The sequence below is a fragment of the Cyprinodon tularosa genome, unplaced genomic scaffold, assembly GCF_016077235.1.
Source record: "Cyprinodon tularosa strain WSP-4 unplaced genomic scaffold, ASM1607723v1 ctg59, whole genome shotgun sequence".
Lineage (NCBI taxonomy): Eukaryota > Metazoa > Chordata > Actinopteri > Cyprinodontiformes > Cyprinodontidae > Cyprinodon > Cyprinodon tularosa.
The window spans coordinates 2,190,404-2,210,644 of NW_024039329.1; the positions used below are offsets into that span (position 1 = coordinate 2,190,404).

At 38.7% G+C, this 20,241-nt stretch overlaps 1 protein-coding gene across 1 annotated transcript in view; it reads right to left on the reverse strand.

Annotated features, from left to right (window-relative positions):
- Nucleotides 1-20,241, reverse strand: part of LOC119797587 (CUB and sushi domain-containing protein 1-like) — a 404,138-nt gene that overhangs the window by 98,052 nt on the left and 285,845 nt on the right. The window contains exons 31-34 of the mRNA XM_038306729.1: nt 7,681-7,797; nt 7,459-7,572; nt 2,131-2,226; nt 789-992 (exon numbers count right to left, since the gene is read on the reverse strand). Of these exons, the coding sequence (XP_038162657.1) occupies nt 789-992; nt 2,131-2,226; nt 7,459-7,572; nt 7,681-7,797 (531 nt within the window). The remainder of the gene's footprint in view (nt 1-788; nt 993-2,130; nt 2,227-7,458; nt 7,573-7,680; nt 7,798-20,241) is intronic.

Sequence of the window (20,241 nt, forward strand, 5' to 3'; positions counted from 1 at the left end):
GGATGTTTTCAGGGAAGCATAAATAAATGGGCATCATTTAGATGTTTGCTAAATTCCAGCTCTTAGCAGCAAAGATTACATTTTGACACTGAGTGACACAGTAACCTAATTGCCTATTACAATATGATTAAACAGGAGGCAAAACTACCAGAGGGAGTTTTTTCCCATTATATTTCTGCTCCTAGAGATGGAGTTTGTCTTGAGACTTCAAACCTGCTCATTCTCATTGCTACCATGTCATCCCTTCTCTAGGGAATGATGTAAATATAACATTCAAGCATCTTGTTTATAAATGTAAAACATCATATAACTAAAGTATACAGTATAATTAGAAATAATTTAGCATAGAGACAAAATTAAAAATTTTCAAAAAATCCCGTAAAGAACCAAAAGCCTCCTTTTTCACATTTTTTTATTATTGATGTATCAAATACAGGCTCCTGGAAAAGCAAAAGGCTGCACAGACTTACGGATACCTCTGACAAAAATAATATTGATGTTCACAAATTAACCTTTGAAATCAAATATTGAAATATTTTAGCATACATTGTGATTTAAGGAAGGAATAGTTTATAATATATATAATTCACATAAAAATTGAAATGTAAATATTTGCTGACAGGTCAAGGTTCTGACTGATTCTTGATGTAAGTTTTTAAACTGTTTTTTTTTTGTATAATTTGTGCCTTATCTATTTATTTAATCGAAACATTGTGAGGAAATTTATTTTGGAGAAACATTGATTTGCTGATTACATTCTTAAAGCACCATAGCTTTGATGATCTTACCTATGCAAGTGGGTGTTGATGCATTCCACTGTGCTAAGGCACCCGGTACAGCCTGGCATCGAATTGCACTAGATCCTTTCAACAGGTAGCCAGGGCTGCACTCGAAACGGACAACAGAGCCTGCAGAGAACTCTGAGCCAATTCGCCTGCCATACCGAGGCTCTGGCACTGAGCTGCATTGACTATCACTTGTGCGAGGAACAGCTACAATGAGGAAAAAAGGTCAAGCTGCATTACAAATGAAAGGAAGAAATAATCTAACTATCTATCTATAAAAATTCTTTCAATAAATGAAATAAACACAACTGTACTTGTTTTAATAATACTTTAGAAATACAATTTATATTTTATAAACATAGAAATAATTACACTTAAAGTGAAACATTTCAAGAAATTGTTTCCAGGAAATACTGAAAAGGAAGCCAAAAAATATACTTTCTAAAATGAAAGTTCAAGGAAAGTTGTTTCAAAGCATTTAAAGTGAAAGATGATAAACAAAAAATGGAAAAATAGAAAGTTGATAGGAAGAAAAATGTCTTGATGAAAAGGGTTGCACAAGCAAAAAGGATAACAACAGCATTAAAAACATTGTAACGAAAAATCATTTAGAAAAATAAATCTTTAATTTCCAAGGCTGGATTCAGTGCATTATGAATCACACATATGCATCTAGGACATGGGCACTTTTTTTGCATTTGTAATGACTCTTCTCAGTGCTCTTAAATCCTCCTTATCAGATGAAAGTAAATTTAATTTGAAAACCAAGGTACAGTGGTCTGAATAAAGAATGGAGACACACATAACACAAGGTGTTTGATGTAGAACTTCTTTTGATAAGTTGACAAGCTTTATGTAGATGCAAATTTTATTTCCAGCAAGATTTGACAACTGTCTAGATATCTGCTTTAATGGCAACAAAATAACTACCTTATTGTGCCACGATGCAATGATGCAGTAGTTCACGGCAAATCCCTGGGCTAGTTCTGCGCTCTCTACTGCTAAATTCATAGACAAATATTTGATTTACTTTTTCATAGTTTACATTTGCAATGACCAATAAAGTTTATTATCTTCATTATCTATGCCCTTTTCCTATATAATATTTCCTTCATCGAAAGAAGATAATTTGGGGTTTTCTTTGGCTGTAAGCCACAATCCAAAAATTTTCATAAGTGGAAAACACCTGAAATATAGTATTTCCAAATGATTTACTTAAACACAAAAATTAGTTTATTAATTTTAGTGATATGCATATGTATTTATATGAGAACAAGAATAATATTACAATTGTTAGGTTATAGATGAAGATATATCTACAACTCAGAAACAGACGCAGAGTTACCTTGGTAGACGAAGTGAAAGCCTTTAGCTGATTGGCCACTCTTAGCATTGAATCGGAGCATGATTTGATTAGATGTTGCCAATGGCAAAGTCTCTCCTGAAATAAATAAACATATGGCAACACAGTCTTGAGATAAAGGAAAAAGATAAAACCTAAGTGTTTCAACAGAAATTTTGTAGATGAAAAAAATATACAACACTTTAATACAATCATCTGCGCACTCCCAGCAGCAGTTTCAGCCTATTTAATGATATTGTAACTATTTACTTAGTATGCCCCCCCGTCACTTTCATTGTGTCCTCAATAAGTCACCCAGGCTTCTAATAATATTTTTCTGAGGTCTGAATATGGCACAAAGCTTTAACCTTTAGTATGTTGGTAGAAAATTTATACCGTATTTTCACGACCATAAGGCGCACCGTACTAAAAGGCGCAGTCTCAGTTATGTGTGCCATTTCTGTATTTAACACACACATAAGGCGCACCGGACTATAGGGCGCATTTTTTATATACAGGTACATGTCCTCTACTACCTTTAAATACGTCTACTGCGTATTTTAAAAATACAGCGGGCCCAAAACTGAGTATGACTGTGCTTTATTCATGTATTTATTACAAAGTATTAATCAAACCTGCGAGCTGGCCGTGAGACAGACATATCGCAGATGACACAGCGCTGTGATCACTCCTAAATTAACTTAAAATCCTGAAACCTGCCGACGGAATATGTTCGCTTTTATTGCCGGTATCCTGGTGCCTGCAGTTTAAATTATTTAGATGAAAAACACCTGCCAGCCACCGCGGTGAGGCTGCTGTTGAAGGGATCTCTGCTGTCGGTGCACCGCTGGTATGTGGGGGTCTGAGCGCCTCCGACAGAAATAGATAATCTGGATGAACTGACTGCAATTAAGTTTTCAGGTGGCCTTTCTCACTTAAAAACATATTAAAACTACTTTATTCCCACTGATCACAGCAAATATAGCTGCAAGATTTAGATTATTTAGATGAAAAACACCTGCCAGCCGCCACGGTGAAGAGGAGGAGACCCGCCCAGAGGCTGCTGTTGAATTAAGTTTTCAGGTAGAAAAATAGAGCGGGAGCAAAACTGAGTATGTTTGTGCTTTATTCATGTATTTATTACAAAGTATTAATCAAACCCATCAAAGTCATCCTCCTCTGTTTCTGAATTAAACAGCTGCGCTAAATCAGACATGCCAGTTTCCCATTCTTCGCTGTCAGAGTCACTTTCCGTGCAGCGCAGCTCCTCAGAAATAATGCTGGCTTTTGCGAAAGCTTGAACAACAGAGCCAGCAGACACATTAGTCCAAGCATCTACAATCCATCCGCAAACGGTGGCGTAACTTGCCCGGCGCTGCCTTCTTATCCTGAAACTGTGGTCTCCGTCTGTCATCCATCGCTCCCACGCTGCTCGCAGCCTTACTTTGAACGGCCGCTTCACACTGAGTGTCGAGCGGTTGAAGTTCCTTTGTCAGACCCCCCGGGATAACGGCGAGCACAGTATCCATTTGATTCACCTTTTTTTTTCACATCGGCTGTGAGATGGGCACGCAGCGATGGTGATGCGTGGTAAAAAGCACCTGGTCTCCTCACATACACCTGCCTTTCATCATCTCCAGCCTTTTTCATTTGCGTTAATGTCATCAGAGCGCTGTGTCTGTCTCGCTGTCAGCTCCCAGATCAGCTTCTCTGATTGGTTGATGCGTCCAGCAGCAAAACTTTAATTTTTCCATCTCGAGCAGCAGCAGCGCGTTGGCGGTGCGTCAGATACTTAAACGCTCCCGAGGCGCTGCGGCTGCTGCTCAAAACGCGCTTTTTGCTGCACCTATACGCGCGTCAACCATTGACTTTGCATGTAAACTCGCTGCTTCTGCTGCACCTGCTGGGTCCGGTTCACACCGATGTCGAGCGGTTGAACAGCGAGCACAGCGTTAATTTGTTTCCCCATGTTTTTCACATCAGCTGTGAGATGGGCACGCATGGAGTCACATATTAACAGCGATGGTGATGAGTGGAAAAAAAACACCTGGTCTCCTTACATTCAGCCACTCTTTCATCATCTCCTCAATGAGGTGGTCTCAAAAGTCGCAGTTACAACACACATAAGGCGCACCGCACCAAAGGGCGCACCGCACATTTCGAGGGGAAAAAAAAGACGTTTAAGTGCGCCTTATAGTCGTGAAAATACGGTAATTGTTATCCGAAATTGCAGACCACATAGCAGAGAGCAAAGCCTTAAGGCATTATGCTCTTAAAACTATAAAAGTCTACAGAGGTCCTTAAAAACTATAATTTATTGAATTAACCTTTTCAACTATAACAGTTTTTAACAAAGTAAAAGCAAGTTAAAAGAAACATGTTTATATTAACAATATCATAAACATGCTCTCATTTAGTCGTATTAAAATCAGTTTTCTTCATAAATAAGTAGTTGTACTTAGCCTGCGTTCTCCCATCAGTAACTGTTTCTTCTACTGGTTTTCATCAGTTTTAATACAGACAGCTTTTACAAAGCTATGTAGATGTGAATTGGAGAGGTAAAACATATTTTAGGTTTAATTAGCTAAATGTCTTTTTTGGCTTACTGATTTTCCACCAGTAAAACCAGTGAGGGAGATGCAGCAAACATTTTGAAAAGTCTTGAGGGCACATATATAGGATCCATACTAAAAATTCCAACAATGGCATAGAGAAAAAAATAAATCTTATTTATACAAACCTGCATATTCCTACTTGAATGGAATTTAATGAATAATGGCTGTAGCTCAATATTTGAGTACAACGTTCCGCCTCATGTTCTGCTCTTTACACAGCCACATTTATAGCCCATGCATAGCCAGACCTTGGAAACAAGAGACTGCTTAGGTTCCCAGGGCAACTAAGGAACCCCTAGGAAAAATTAGCATCTATATTGATTTCTATATGGATATAGTAGCAAACTCCCACTATTTCATAATAGAATTAAGAATTTCTTTAGTGATGCATGACATACGGCTATTAACATTGGAATCTGCCTGTGTTGGTCACTCTGAAACATGTCTGTATCGGTCCGATAAGTAAATCTGGCCCATTATTAGTAGCATATAGGGGAGCAGATTGGTCATGTGACCGTAATAATGATGTAGTGAATTATTGTGAGCTTTTCCATGAAGTAGAGAAGCAATTTGGTTGTTTTTATTGTCAAAAGTCTAGGGATATATCAAGAGCATAATATTTTAGAGTTGGGCAATAAATCAACATCAGTACACCCAATCATAAAAAAATATGTTAGATGAAATCTTTAGAATTCCAGTGAACTTGCAACCAGAAGCATATGGGGAAGAAAGGATTAAGACCCTTGACCTCCCACAGCCAAGCCAACCGAAGCAGGTTGCGGACCTATTTTAAGGCCAAAGTGCCCCCACATACATGTGCAGACATGGGAGGTGGACTTCTTGCAGACCAGTGCGCAAAGCTACATTTTTACACTCGTATAACAATTTGTTTCACTACACTGCTTGGCAGCAAAGTACTTCTCATTAGGAAGGAGTATTCATACGAAACTGTTAGAAATATGATACTGATACAAGGATCTTTAGACGATAGCTGGTGACAACACACTGCTCAGAGGAGCCAGTCGTCGGGACCAGCAGTCTCAGCCACGCCTTACTGACAGGTTTGAGATGAAATGGCGCAAGGTGCTCAGCTAGACTTTGTTTCTTTTGTTTTTGTGAAGCTACAGTATTAACCAAACTCATTCGATAATGCCAGGGATGTGTGGGAAATTAAGGCATTTGTCATGACAAATGTAGAAATAGGTGCGCTCACCTATGAAGGCGGAAATGTGGCTGCGGATAGTCCTCTCAAGTATGTCAGGGTCTTAAAGGTCATGTCTAAATAGGGTTGTGGTTACAATTTAAGCATTTTTTTTCACTGGTTCTTATCTAAAAAAAATGTTTGCCTTGTCCATAAAATTGTGAACGATGCCATAACTCAGAAGTGGGCAATTCCACTGCCCGAGGGCCTATATCCTGTAGGTTTTAGATGCGTCAATGGTTCAACACACTAGTATTAACTATGTACATGATTAAGAGGATTCTGGAGAAATCAGCTGCATACTGCACAAATTCAGCCATTTTATTCAGGTTTATATTAGTTTATACAATAATTTTATATATCAGTTATAAAATTAATAGTATATATTAATTTTATATATATTTATATATTATATTGTGAAACAGAAAATGTGGTCTGTTGTGGCTGCAAGAATCATTATTAGCTCCACCTCATGTTAACACTGGTGGGGGTGAGGATACAAAAATGATATAGATATATTATTTATCTAGAGCCTTCAGAGTTTTATTCTTTTTTTTTTTCTTCCAAAAAAGTAAACACTAGACAGAAATAAACGTCAAAGAAAATTGTATGTCTCTTCAGACTGGCCTTTTTCCTTGAAAGTTTTATGAATGAATCAAAAATCCAGCACACATTGTAAAGAACATAGAATCTATTCAGCAATATGCAAAATTAAAACTATACATAAATAGAAAAACATGAGGATGTATACTTTCAAAAACAATCTATTTACAAATATGTTTTGGCTCCTATGATCAGAGGGTCTAGCACCTAAAAAGTATAAAGAAATTTTGTGAGCTGGAAAAATAGATATACAAAACATGAGGAAAATATTCTGGATATTTTACTGCAGAGAACTTATTTGCAATGACACATTAACATAAGAAAAAGTCACAAGTAATGGCATCACAACTGGCTATGAGCAATGTTAATCAATATTTTCTCACACTTCATTCCTCAAATTTTGTGATAAACATCGATTTTACAAGACCTGTCAGATTTTGTCAATTCACAGTGTGTTTCCTCGCAATGACTGAAAGTACTGCCAAGCTTTGATGACTCAAAGTTGCAGGGCATGCAAACCTGTGGAGGCTCCTACTGCTGCACAGTAGATAATACATCACCACTGAGACCCTCTCAGCAGCTGAAATCTCCCTGTAAAGATATCCCCTAAGTAATTTTGACCAAACAAATCACTGTCAAATAAATTATAATAACGACTGTTGGTGCTCAATTCTAGAGCTTAGGGAGCCTATTTAGGGAGCCACATATATAAGTTAACTATCACCTCTAAAACAAGGCAAATAACAGAAAAAAGACACTAAATATGTCAGGACTGAACAGGTGTTTCTCCATAACGTCTCATTGAAACAATGGTCAACATTATAAAAGTTTAACTGTAAGCTTGATAATAAGATATAACTAAACTGAAGTCTCTTATGTTTGTTTAGAGATAGAAATAGTGGACATACTCACCTGAGTGGGATCCAGTTAGAGAGCTAAGCAGTCGGCTATTATCATTTGCTCCATCAAACAGCTCCACTGAGTCATTTGTTGCCGTCTGGAAAACAGCAAACTGACCGAAGACCACTAAAAAATAACAGTGGAAAAAAATGAACAAGAAAAATAAAACTGTCTTAATACCTTTATCAGTATAACTTTCAGTATCCATATTCAGTGTAACTAAAACATACTTACCAAACTGTGGGGAAACAGTAATGTAATAGGAACACATCTGCCTTGCAGTGTAGTTTAAAGGATAATTTGGGGACAAAACAACACCCTCTGAACCACCATAGTGTCCTCCACATGGAGCTGCCAAAAAGAAGAGAAATATTTCAGAAGTTTCTACTTTAAAGTTGTTAAACTGGGTCAAGTCACATACGTACTGTAATGTTACTAATTTCTGATGGATTAATGAGTAAGAACTGCAAGCATGTAAAACACAACCATATTTATGTCTCCTGCTTAATGTTGATGCAAAAATCTTTTTTAGACCCAAAAAGGACTAAGTAAACACTGTCAGGATGAACCTCTGTCGTATATTATGTAGTAAGTAGATGAATGTTTTTGTGTTTTTTTCATGTTTTTTATAGGTCAAGTATGTGACTAGGTGCCTTTAAACAATTCACAGGTTTCAAACCACTCTGAAATAATATGAAAAAATATGATTATCCCCTTATTAGGGTTTTCAACAAAAAGTAGACTTGTCCACTTAATTAGGCTGAGTCGACTCGCATATGGGTAACTCGAATGACTAATTTGCAGCAAAGTCACTAAGGAGTTATTTATAAGCATCAAGTGATCACAGCTAACAATGATCAAGTTTTAATGTAGGTCTTTCGACCTAGAGGGAGCAACAACAAAACTAAAAACTTGATTCAAAACTCAGTATTGACTTTTGTCCAACCAAAGACTATTTATATTAGTATTTATTTTCTGGGCAATACAGACAAAAAATAGGATTCGAGTTTTTCTTGTGAATTTCTTTTCTGATTCTGCAAATTTAATACATTTCTGCCTATATTTTCAACATTGTCTTATTTCTGCTCCCTTTCTGGGCAAGCATTAAGCTTTGCTAAGTTTGCTGGAAATTCATAACATTCAGCTTGCTTCTGCTATTTTTCAACAAAGAAATTAAGCTTAAGCTTAATCTTTTCTTCTATTTCATATCATCTCAGCAGTTTCTGTAGTTTTTGGCTTACAGTTTAGCGCACAGCATTCTCACACCTATTTCGCGGGAACAGCAATATTTCTAGTTTCCATCGCCAGACCAGCAGGTTTAATCAAATAGTTAAAAGTGAAAAAGAAACACCCCTACTGTATCTCATTACTGATACAGTGCAAAACTTTTAACATTTAAATGTGGCAGTAATTAGCCGATCGCTTCGCTCAAACTGTCCTTTTTCTCCGTGGCTTATATATATAAGCACAGAGCTACATGAATGTGATCACAATGTTAACAAGAAACAAAGCTTGGTTAATAGTAATGGGCACAAACATAATTTAAGATTAAATTATATGAATGAGAGCTGTCTAAAAGCAGGAGATGTATAACAAAATTTGGAAAACCTTGTGTATTAACACTATCAGAGTTGTAACATGGTCTTGTGATGCTTACCAATTCAAATGTGGTTTCCTGGTTGAGTTAGCTGCTGGATTTTGTTTTTGTTTAATTGGAATAGCTAAAAAAAATCCTATGAAAACTTGAAACTTAAAAGATGTTTTTTGTGTTTTGTTAGTCGAGGAAAGATTTAAAAATATCTAGATCAAACTATATTTGAGTGAAAGTTTGCATAGTTACCCACGAAGAAATGTTTGCACCAGTTAAAAACCCAAGTTAATTTTAGCTCAAAAACCTGAATCAAAAATTGAAAGATTTTTACAGTTCTATGTCCATGTGTGAGATGTAGATAACTTTCTTATTATTTGTTTACCTCTTGTGAATTTGGTGTGAAACCAAATCATCCAAATTCACAAAATGTGCCATCACTTAAAAAAATAGACTGAAGATCGTTTTTAAAATAAGAAATCTCATGGCACTCTTTGAATATAACAACAGACAACATAGTTCTGGCAGATTAAAACTTAATAAATTACTTTACAACAAAATCACACTGCATTTATTTATTTTTACAACACACTTTTCTGAAGAATATGTTTTTGTTTGTTTTTTTCAAAAAACAAAAACAAAAACAAAAACAGGACACACAGTAACTGTCATGATCTGGCCTGTTTGCTCCTCCCTAATTAGTAATTCCTTTCACCTGTCGTTTTTCCCTCCCTGCCTCAATTATAATTTATTCCTCTCACCTGTTTCCTCTACTTTATATTCAGTTCAACCTGAGCATTCAGTGCCAGATCATTGCTTGTCTTTCTGTCAGTCTTTCTGTTCAGTTTTATTTGGTTCATGTCCTGGATCCTTGCTGCCAGTGGAAAGAGGGTTTTAGTGTTTGTCTCGTCTTCTGATTGTCCACTGTTCCTCCCCCGCTGAGTCCTCTGGGTTTTTGGCTCATTATGTGGGGAGGTTCAGTTTTTATCAAAGTAAGCCTGGCTCCAGGGAGGAGACCAGTTTAAAGTCCTGCTTCAAGTTTCGGTTCCTACGTCCTGTCTCGGCTACCCTCTTCCACTGTGCCTGCCTGTCTGCACCTGATCATGTCTGCTCCTGTGCGTGACCACCTGGCTCCTGGAAACCTGTGGATGCCTGGAAGTCTGGATCCTGCCACCTGTTCCTGTTCCTGCCTGATCTGGATCCTGCCTGTTTCTGTCTGTTCCTGTCTGTTCTGGATCCCTCACCAGGATCAGCTTCCACCATAACCTCTGGGACTGCAGCACTGGGGACACTCGTGGTCTTGACTGTTAAACCAGGTAAATGACCGACCCAGATAATCATATATCAGTTTATCGTGGTCACTTACCTGTGTTTCCTCCCTAGAGTGTCGGAGATTGGGCGGTGCCCCGCCCCCCCGCCTGCAGTGTCCGCGAGCCACAGCTCCGCTTCAGTTTTTGTTTTATTTAATAAACATTTGAACTTTCCTACTGACTGTCTCTCCTTGAATACTGGGTCCATCTGTCCGCAATTCATGACAGTAACTGCCTACGTAAACCTTTGGGGCCAGAGCTCAAAAAACAGCATGTGATTTTCTTTATTACTTTAATGTAGTTTCATAAATCCAATAAACACATACACAAACTGCAAGAACTATGAGAAACAGGCCTTACTATGACTCAATTCCTCTCTGCAATCCCCAAGAGAGCAAGAACTCTTGCCGATGAAAAGCATGTGGGTGTGTGCACACTTACACTCTTAATAAGGCAAAGGTCACTGACATTTATGTAAGTGTCTGCGAAAGCGTGTGCACAAAACAGCTGCAAGAAGCTCATCGGTCAATGTCATCTCTCCCAATACACACAATATACTCTCTCCATGTTTTTTTTTATTCCTCCTTTTCTCACCCTTTCTGGCCTGTACTCATCCTGTCTTGTTGCGGTTGCTACGGTGTTATCCTCTACAGGTCAGATCCATTATCCACCAACGTCATTAGCTGTGACCCTTAACAGATTTTAATTATCATCGCCACTGTACATGTTGAAAATGTGAGGGTGTATGAGTTCAAAGTTTGATCATTCTCTAAGAGACACCAGACAACACTTTGTGATTTAATCTGCAGCCAATGTCATGGGGTCTGGCTGTAGAGCTGAGATGTGAGGATGTGATATTTTTGTACAGGATCATAAAGCTTAAATGCTACCAGTTATTAGCTGGTAACATTCCTTTAAACACACCCTTGAGGGTTACTTTTTAAAGAAAAGACAATTTGGTCTTGTGAAGACTGTGCATGAGAGGCTAAAAAAGTACACCAGAGAGCCCTTAAGCATTTTCACTTTTCACTGTAGCGCATTGGTGAGGCCCAAAGGACTTTTCTGTAATATGTGCCAATGTCTACGTGAGGTGAACACATTAAGATTAGTTGCATTATGTTAGCCCAGGCTTGCTTGTTAAAACTTCTTTGTATGGTCAAGTAAAAATCCTTCCACGCTTCTGGTTTCAGTTCTTTTATACCCATCCAGTGATATCACTGTGCTCCATTTCTGCCACTTTATATTTTCTTATCTTTTCCTAAAGCTTCATAGTAGCTTTATTAGCCAAACATCTTAAAAGCATGACAAGTAGTAAGTGCTTTTTCTCTTACCCCTTCTCCAGATCTAAGTGTGTGACAATGATTTATATTTTGGATTGATTTTTTCCTTTAATTTTTAGACCCTTTAGTTCCATGGGTCATGTCTTCATCTAACTAAAATCCCCCAGTGGTGCTGCTCTAGACTTGGGTATCAGCTCTATCAGAAGCCTCTGTACACATTGCTTTGATCACTTTCATCCTCTCCCACAGACACACTCAAATAAATGAAAAAAGCCATCAAGTCAGTCTGCTTCTCTTATACATTCATTTGCTTTGATCATCCACACGTACACAAAACTTCAGTAGTCCTAACTCCCGCTTCCAATTTATTTCATTTCAATTTCTATTGACTAATATACATGTGTATAAAAGTATTAAAAGAGGACTTAAAGCTCAGGAAAATATAGTTTTTAACTGTCCAATCTTTTAAACATTAAGTTGTAGTATTTTAAACCTTATAATTACAACATTTCATTCTTTTTCCAATGGATGATCCAACTTACAATTTTGCATTGGCTGTTAGTGGTACATGTACACAAGATTAACAAGTTTGGTAACTATATAAAACATACTGACATACAGTCATGGGAAAGATTTTACTTTATACTTATATATTAAACTTATATATATATATATATATATATATATATATATATATATATATATATAGACATACACTTTCCATGATTCATGTATTTTCTTTAGTATTTCTTTAGTAGTAAATAACTCAGTCTCATGGATGTTCGGTCCACTTTTCAGTATTTTCTCTATCTGTATTAAATTTTTGTCTGAGAGGATGTACATTTTGTTATAGGTATTTGACACAAATATTTGACCATTGAGGTAAGGGGTCAATCCACTTTTTCTTTATTCAACTGTATGGTCCCAGACCTCTCATCCCAACTGCTCACATTTGACTGTAAAAGCTCTCCAGTGTTTGATGAAGGTCATTGTCTTAAGACAATATCAAAACCCCAAATCAAAGACGTCATTGCGGAGTTCATAACCCAAACATCTATCTAACCACAGCTATGGCTTGAGATCCTGTTCACTAACATCACAAACAAAATCTGCAGCAATAACCCTTATTGTATTCAAACTGCTTACTATGAGCTTGATGCAATATCGAGCAGGTCTGAGAGACACTCAGCCTCTAAAAACAAGTCATATTCTTTTTTTTAGGGAAGAGGAGTCTTCTTTAAAACAACTCATCATTCAGTCTACACACTAATTGTAGTGTCATACTGTAAACTATCAACTGTATATCCACAGCAAGAACTAATGAACACTATTTTATATTTTAAACTTGGAATATCTGCTTCTAAATATCACCCCTCTCCCAACTGTTTTATTGACATCTGTTAAATCAAAAAATCCTAAATTAGTTTCTGCCCTAAATCACATTCATTGTAGCTGCTCTGTCATGATCTTGACCCTGTCACACACCTGCTTAGCTCTGCCCAGTTCTCATTACCTGCTTGTTTGATCCACCTGCGTCAGCCTCTATCTAACCAGCCTTCAGACTAGTCGTCAATGCCATATTATTTTCTATCCATTGCTGAGAATTATGCAAGTGTTCCTGTATTCTGATTACCAGATCCTTACCATTTTTGCCTCTCAACCTCTGAGTCTGCCTGTTCCTGTCTGATCTCTTTGCCTGACTTGTCTTCTGACTCCTGCCAGATATCTGCCTGTTTGTGTACCGTAACTGGAACTGTGAACCCACTCCATGCAGGATTCTCCCTCGGCACTTCTCCAGGACCAGGATCTGGACCTCCTGGCTCTGACAACCAAGCACATCACTGACATGGGCTTTGGCTTCCCCTCTGCATTATCCTGTCTACATTTGTCAGATCAGTTCTGATCTCCTACCTTTCCTCCGACCACCAATACACCAGCATCTGGGACTCTCTGTGTGGTGACTGCCATGCGTTGGCACCCTCTGGGCTCGGACTGAACTATAAGACCAGTTTAGTGACTCGCACATTTGTTAACTTCCACCAGAAAGATGTGGTAACTAACCAGTTGTCTTCACCTGCAGAACCTCCTGTCATGATCATAGCCCCAGTAGCGGATCTAGTTACACACTTAATTCACCTGTCGTTGCCTCCCCGCTCTCTAATTATCATTCATGTTATTCACCTGCTTCCTCTTATATATATATATATATATATATACACTCACCGGCCACTTTATTAGGTACACCTGTCCAACTGCTCGTTAACACTTAATTTCTAAGCAGCCAATCACATGGCGGCAACTCAGTACATTTAGGCATGTAGACATGGTCAAGACAATCTCCTGCAGTTCAAACCGAGCATCAGTACGGGGAAGAAAGGTGATTTGAGTGACTTTGAACGTGGCATGATTGTTGGTGCCAGAAGGGCTGGTCTGAGTATTTCAGAAACTGCTGATCTACTGGGATTTTCACACACAACCATCTCTAGGGTTTACAGAGAATGGTCCGAAAAAGAAAAAACATCCAGTGAGCGACAGTTCTGTGGGCGGAAATGCCTTGTTGATGCCAGAGGTCAGAGGAGAAAGGCCAGACTGGTTCGAGCTGATAGAAGGGCAACAGTGACTCAAATAACCACCCGTTACAACCAGGGTGGGCAGAAGAGCATCTCTGAACACACAGTACGTCCAACTTTGAGGCAGATGGGCTACAGCAGCAGAAGACCACACCGGGTGCCACTCCTTTCAGCTAAGAACAGGAAACTGAGGCTACAATTTGCACAAGCTCATTGAAATTGGACAATAGAACATTGGAAAAACGTTTCCTGGTCTGATGAGTCTCGATTTCTGCTGCGACATTCGGATGGTAGGGTCAGAATTTGGCGTCTACAACATGAAAGCATGGATCCATCCTGCCTTGTATACGGTATATATAACGGTTCAGGCTGGTGGTGGTGGTGTTATGGTGTGGGGAATATTTTCTTGGCACTCTTTGGGCCCCTTGGTACCAATTGAGCATTGTTGCAACGCCACAGCCTACCTGATTATTGTTGCTGACCATGTCCATCCCTTTATGACCACAATGTACCCAACTTCTGATGGCTACTTTCAGCAGGATAATGCACCATGTCATAAAGCTGGAATCATCTCAGACTGGTTTCTTGAACATGACAATGAGTTCACTGTACTCAAATGGCCTCCACAGTCACCAGATCTCAATCCAATAGAGCATCTTTGGGATGTGGTGGAACGGGAGATACGCATCATGGATGTGCAGCCGACAAATCTGCGGCAACTGTGTGATGCCATCATGTCAATATGGACCAAACTCCCTGAGGAATGCTTCCAGCACCTTGTTGAATCTATGCCACGAAGAATTGAGGCAGTTCTGAAGGCAAAAGAGGGTCCAACCCGTTACTAGCATGGTACCTAATAAAGTGGCCGGTGAGTGTATATACATATATACGGTTCAGCCCAGCCATCGGACACTTGTAGAACACTGAACCTGTCTTCACGCTCTGAGGATTCCTGGAACTCTGGGTCTGTCTGTTTATCTCGGATCAGAACCCCTGGTTGGACTACGGACTCCTGGATCTTGGAACTGTCCGGTTCTGAACTGTTTCTCTGACCTGGATCAGATTCCTGCCTGCTCACTGGGGTTGCTGCATCAGGGACACTTTGGATGGCTCTGAGCTGCAGTTCGTTTGGCAGTCCATTGGCTGGATCCTATCTTTCTGCCTTCCAGAGTGCCAGTGATGGGTTGTGCCCCGCCCCCTGCAAACACTGCTGTCTGCTTGTCCTCAGCAGCACGCGTTTCTGTTCTGTTCCGTTTTATCATTTCTGTCATTGAACGTCTTGAACCTTCCCATTGTCTGACTGACTCACCTTGAATACTGGACCCATCTGTCCCATTTCTCACAGTTCCTGCCTTAGACGCTGCTCACTCAGGTTCAGTTTTAAATTTTTGAAAAAGCTAACTGTATCCACTTTGAATGCTGGATCCTACTGTTCTGAGGTTGACATGCTCCTAATCCAGGGAAGAGCATATGTTGGATGAACTTTAATGTTTTACTAGGTGGTGAGCAGAATATATTTTAATATAAAAAAGAGCAATCCAAATAAAGAAAAGAGAAAAAAATGAATATATATATATTAAATATTTCTACACATATAGTTTTATAAGACACTTTAATAACTCTATTTTAAAACAAAAAGTATCTTATGTCAATCTCTGGATAATTCTCACAAAAAAAAATAATAAAAGAGAATAAGGGTCCTTAATAAGGCTGTATAATATAACAGCAAATGGTCACCCCAATAGTGTGTATGATATAATAACAGACTGATGAAAACATCGATACCGATTTCCTTATTATAATATTTATTATAATAGTTTTCCATCATTATACAATGCAAATAGTTTCTAATATGGCATAGCCCTATTTATGAATTGAGATTTTTTTCTTGCTGTTTAGCTAGATAACCACAAAAATATTTCTGTGGAGCTGGTTTACAGTTGCCTTTTGTACCTCTGTTTCTGTACTGTATTACTGTATGTCTGCTTCTGTCTCCTTGAACCCCAGTTGGGCTTGGCAGATGGCTACCCACACTGAGTCTGGTTCTGCTGGAGGTTTCTTCCTCTTAAAAGGGAGTTTTTCCTCTCCACTGTCACTACAAGCATGCTTAGCGGGAGGGATTGCCTTTGAGAAAATGAGTCAATGCAATCAACTGCTTTTCCTTAGATAGAGAACTTTCCATTATTTTGACTGTATGATCTGGTTGAATGACATGTGTTGTGAATTGGTGCTATATAAATAAGCTGAACTGAATTGAATTGAATTACCTCTACTCATGGGTGTGAAGTTTTTTAACTCCCTCTTCACACTCGGTGAGTGTATGCATTAAATAACTGGGGATGTCTAATTCTGAAACGCTTTGTGTGTGTTGTTATAGATACTGCACCATCCATCCATCCATCCATCCATCCATCCATCTCTTCCTTTCTCCATATATGCTAAAATTGAATGGTTCAAGCTTTCCGTAGTATCCCTTTGGTGTGAGCACAGGGTGGCTGTTAAGTGCGTTCAGCGAGCATGCGCTTTTTCGGCTTGAAGGGTGCGGAGATGCAAGAGAAACCATATCTAATGGGGGAACACGGCTCGATGTAACACCGGCAACAGACACCCCGTCACACGCCCCTCCTCCACACGCTGCTTTCTGTGTGGCTGATACGGACAGCTGGGGCAGGTGTTCATTTAAATAAACCAATCGTGTTTCCCTCCTTACAAGCTAAGTGAGGAGGGAAAGTTGTCTGGCCTGTGTCTCTCACAGGAGCACTGCCGCTGCACAGGCAGAGAAAGACGCATGCCAACAGGACAATCCCAGGCCGGTGCTTAGCAGAGATGGCAAAAGTACTCACTTTCCGTACTTGAGTAAAAGTACAGATACCTGTGTTAAAAAATACTCTGGTAAAAGTGGAAGTACTTATTAAACTTCTTTACTCAAGTAAAAGTAACAAAGTACAGGCTTGTAAATTTACTTAAAGTATAAAAGTAAAAGTAGAAACCACTTTTTTCATGCCGTTGCCTACATTTTAAATGGATGTCTGCCAATAGGACTAGATCTCCGTTGTGTTCATTTTCAATCATCTCGTCGTCCATGCTACTATGCTAACGCCACCGCCACCAAGCTGCAATGATTTGCCGCGAATGAATACCGCAGAATCTGTTGATTCATCTTGTAGTGGTGCGTCAAATGCAACGTAGATTCCCATCCAATTAAATTGAATTTGGTATTGATGACGTGAAAAATAATAACGGTAACTCCATTGAAATGATTCAAAACTAAAGTAATGAGCCAATTTTTTTAAATGTAAGGAGTAGAAAGTACAGATATTTGTGTAAAAATGTAAGGAGTAGAAGTAAAAAGTCCCCATAAAAATAAGTAGTAAAGAACAGTAAAAATATCAGAAAAATCTACTTGAGTACAGTAACGAAGTATTTGTACTTTGTTACTTCCCATCTCTGGTGCTTAGGGAATACTCCCGGTCCTCCCTATAGCCAGTCCGGGTATGGATGGATTATTCAGATTTACGAAGGTTTACCATTACTTTCCTTCAAAAATTATTTCAGTGCAATTAACTTCAATAACAAAATACCAAATGTGTATCAATACATATAAGGATACATTTTAAGACCTTTGATGTCAAAAAACCATTCCTTTCTATGACTCCAGGTCTGAAGAGCAATTTCAAAGAGTATGAATTTAGAGTTGTCAGTTGGCAAACCATCATCTGCTAACTAGAACATGACATATCCCAACAGCACAACAACGATGAGCGAAACGAAACAAGTCAATGCAAAGCAATATCAGCTGTATGACGTTTAAATAAATAGGTAAATAGTGGTGGGTAGAGAGGAAACAGGATAGTTCCCAGTCCTGGTACTCAGAACCCACTGCCATGTATATAATAGCACTTCTGCTGTTGTACATCTGACTGCTCTGAATGAATGAGTGATTAAGAGGCTTCTGCAGCATGACTTCAGCATGCTGAGAATATACAGTAACCCAATCATTTTTATTGGGTGTGCTGAAGAAGGCACACATCTAAAGCATCAACAACACCTTCCTGCTTCAAAGTAGTTTTCATCTAAATTGATGTCTTTGTTCTTGATTGAACATAAGCTTTGATTGAAATGATTCCAAATGATCTACAACAGTCCAAAGTCACTATCCTTCGTTTAGAGCTGGATAGTTATTCAATATCAATACATATTATATTTTCTCAGTAAATACAGGATGTGACTTTTAAACACATATACTGTATTTTAATGTACATCAAATTCAATAGTTGCAGCCACAAACATTAGCAACCCAAGGGATGATGTGCATCACAGGCAAGGAGCCTGCATGTGCCCAGCAGTTGCAAGCTGTGCTCAGTGGCTTTAGGCCAAGCTCCAACATGGTAAGTTGAGCTTTAAAATGTGTTCCCTTAATAAGATGACCCTTGTTTTGGAAGTCTTATTATACCCAGCAAAAGGTATCCTAGAAAAATCTCTACAGTTCTAGTGTCTGATGAATGAGTAAAAATGACAACCTGGAGTTCAGTCAGAGTAACCAGCTCAGAAACACGTCCTTAGATATTATGGTATGTGGGACTTGGTCTATATTGTTCTGACTATTCTAACCTTTACAGTGATAAAGATTTGGTTTTGCCTTAGGAATTGTTTGTCAATGTTTGCTGTGTCTTGTTAAAAATGAGGCTTGGAGTTGTTTTGTTTTACTAAAGATGAGAAGTGCAAAATAAACTCAGCTTTTTTTTTAACAAAACACAGCTAAGACAAGACTAGAGCTGTGGCATGAATAAGAGAGAAGGGAAAAAATATCAACAGGAGGAATAAAAAACTCCTTGTATAACTCTGCCCACAGTGTCAAGAGGGGTTTACAAAAAGCTAGTTATGAGTTGTTTTGCAAATTTATTGTGCAGCTTTGTGAACATAAACTTTCAGGGTGGGAGTGATTGTCTTCTTGAACAACTAACAGTTAACCTTGAAAAAATAGTGGATTCAAAAAGAGAGACTGAGATAGAGGCAAGACCCACTTGACTTAGTGGCTTAAGTTTCTAGCTCCATACCAAAACATTTAAACTCTTGGAAAACTAATGTTCAGACATGTATACAGGCATCTGTTGTCGGTTGTCATGCTAATTTATATCGCACTAAATCACAACTCTTATATCGAACTGTACCTTTTTTTCAACATAACGTCCAGCCCTTCCTTCGTTCACTGTTAAAACCAATGCAGCTGATGCCATCAACTTGGAAAATTATTTATTTCAACCTTGAAAAGGATGTAGCTATTTTACAGTGGGCCATTTATACACCGATATGAACACTTTTAGTGAAATTCTTTCTAATTATACTTTCAGACATCAGTACACTGATGACTGTTAAAGCATTCAGGTTTTCCCTTTTCAAAAAAATTTATGGTAAACCCTGATTTGTGTCTGTGTGCCTGTGCAGCTGACAGTGTGTTTGTGTGTGTGCCTATTGCCTCTAGGCGGCACTCTATAATAGTCTCTTACTTTATCTGCTACTCTGTATCTCTCCTCCTTTCTTGCATGACCTACGCACACATCAACATGTAGAAACACACAAACACACACACACACACATCCCCCTATCAACAGTCACAGAGAATTCCTTCTTTCTCACACCAGCTCTTAGTTGCCATGGAAACCAATAAAAGAGAGGTTTGAATTGGGAGGTGTTTATATGTGTGTGCGTACAAGTCTTTGTGTGAGTCAAAGCAAGAAATGGCGAGGGAGCTTGAGAGGAAAGGTGAAAGGGGGATACAGAGTAAACCAGAGACAGACAGATGGTGGGAGGAAAGTAAAACTAGTGGTGGTAGTTATTAAGGGAAGGAAGGAGAACGGGCTGGGTAGGGTACGCGCTGAGAAGTGGATTAAAAAGAGGAAAAACGTTTGGGGGGGTGTAAGTGGAGATGTATTATTTAAAGAGGGCTCACCCCATCTAATGAGTTTGGTCTAAAAGTCCCGAGAGCTGCTCAAAGATGGAGACAGAAAGAGGCTAAGAAACTTCCCTAACTATGTGTAGAGAAAATA